Source organism: Myotis brandtii, unplaced genomic scaffold (genome assembly GCF_000412655.1).
Source record: "Myotis brandtii unplaced genomic scaffold, ASM41265v1 scaffold18, whole genome shotgun sequence".
Lineage (NCBI taxonomy): Eukaryota > Metazoa > Chordata > Mammalia > Chiroptera > Vespertilionidae > Myotis > Myotis brandtii.
In genome coordinates, this window is record NW_005356674.1 from 5035629 (window position 1) to 5036839 (window position 1211).

The 1211-nt window shown below is 63.0% G+C and overlaps 1 protein-coding gene across 1 annotated transcript in view; it reads right to left on the minus strand.

The window, feature by feature from the left end:
• TMEM108 (transmembrane protein 108) overlaps positions 1-1211 on the minus strand; it is a 245803-nt gene that overhangs the window by 16300 nt on the left and 228292 nt on the right. Inside the window, exon 5 of the mRNA XM_005863671.2 lies at positions 916-1204. Within this exon, the coding sequence (XP_005863733.1) occupies positions 916-1204 (289 nt within the window). The remainder of the gene's footprint in view (positions 1-915; positions 1205-1211) is intronic.

Genomic DNA, 1211 nt, shown 5'->3' on the forward strand with positions numbered 1-1211 from the left:
TCAAGCACCTGGTGAAGACATAAAGGAAGCCCTCGGTCCTGAGCAACGACAGCAGGTTCTCTATGGAGACACCGGGGGTGGGGGGTGGGGATGGGGGAAGCAGCAGCAAGAAGTGCCGGTCACCTGGGGAGAGCCCTTCTGCACCAACACCAGTGGAAGCAGAGGACAGTGATGAGTCCACGCGGCATCCAGCTCACACCCGTGAACACACAAAACCGGGGAGCGAACAGCTCAGTTCGCAGGTAACTCTGAAGCCTCAGTTTAGCTGCAGGCACTGTTTTCGCCAGGGCTAACAACTTCCTGCAAGACCACAGCTGCTCTGCCCTTCTTTCTTGGGGGGAGAGAGACAGAAGGAGGGAAGAGATGCGGGAGGGGAGGAAAGACAGGAAGGGACGTGGACGGGATGTAGGGAGGAGGTGAGGGCTCTGCTGTAATTTGCAAGTGCCCAGTCTCACCCAGGCTCCTCGCTGCCGCTGCTGCATCACTACAGGCCGTTGCAGGCGACCCTGGAGGGCAGGGTGGTGTCGTGGCAGGGGCACTGGGCTGGAAGATAGGCGCTGTGGGCTCTCTCCCAGCCTGCCTCTCGCTAACCCTGGGGTCTCGAGTGAGCCACATTGCCCTCCAGTTTGGAGTTTCTTCCTGCAACGTGCAGGGTAAACTGGACTCCCTGCAGGGTCCTCCCCGCCCCTGGGAGCTGTGCCTGTATGACCAGTGGGCATCGAGCTGTGACTGGCAGAGCCAAGGACCAGGGGCAGGGAGAACCACGATCCCTGTCATGCCACCTGTTTCCTGGGATTCTGAACAGCTTTGCCGCCCACCTGGTGGGACTGTCCAACCCTCGGCCAGGGGGTTCTGGGGATGGGCAAGTCGGTGTGGAGGAGGGAGAGGAGGAGGGGGAGTGGGGAGGGCACTCACAGCAGGAGGAGATGGGCACGCTGATGGCCAGGACCACCCAGGCAATGTCCATCTTGCTCAGGCAGATGGTGGCTCTGTGCTGGGGGGAGTCCCCTTCGGCCACGTGGGAGATGTTCCCAGCGGGGCCAGGCTTCCAGGTCCCCGCAGGGACCAGGCGGTTGAGGAAGTTCCCTGTGGCTGTGGACACCACTGTGGACAGAGGACGGGGCAGCCGGGCCGTCATGCTGGGGGCGGCCACAGCCTCCTCCTCGGCTCGGGGGACAGTGCTTTCTGAGGCCCCGGGGGGGTGAGCGGGG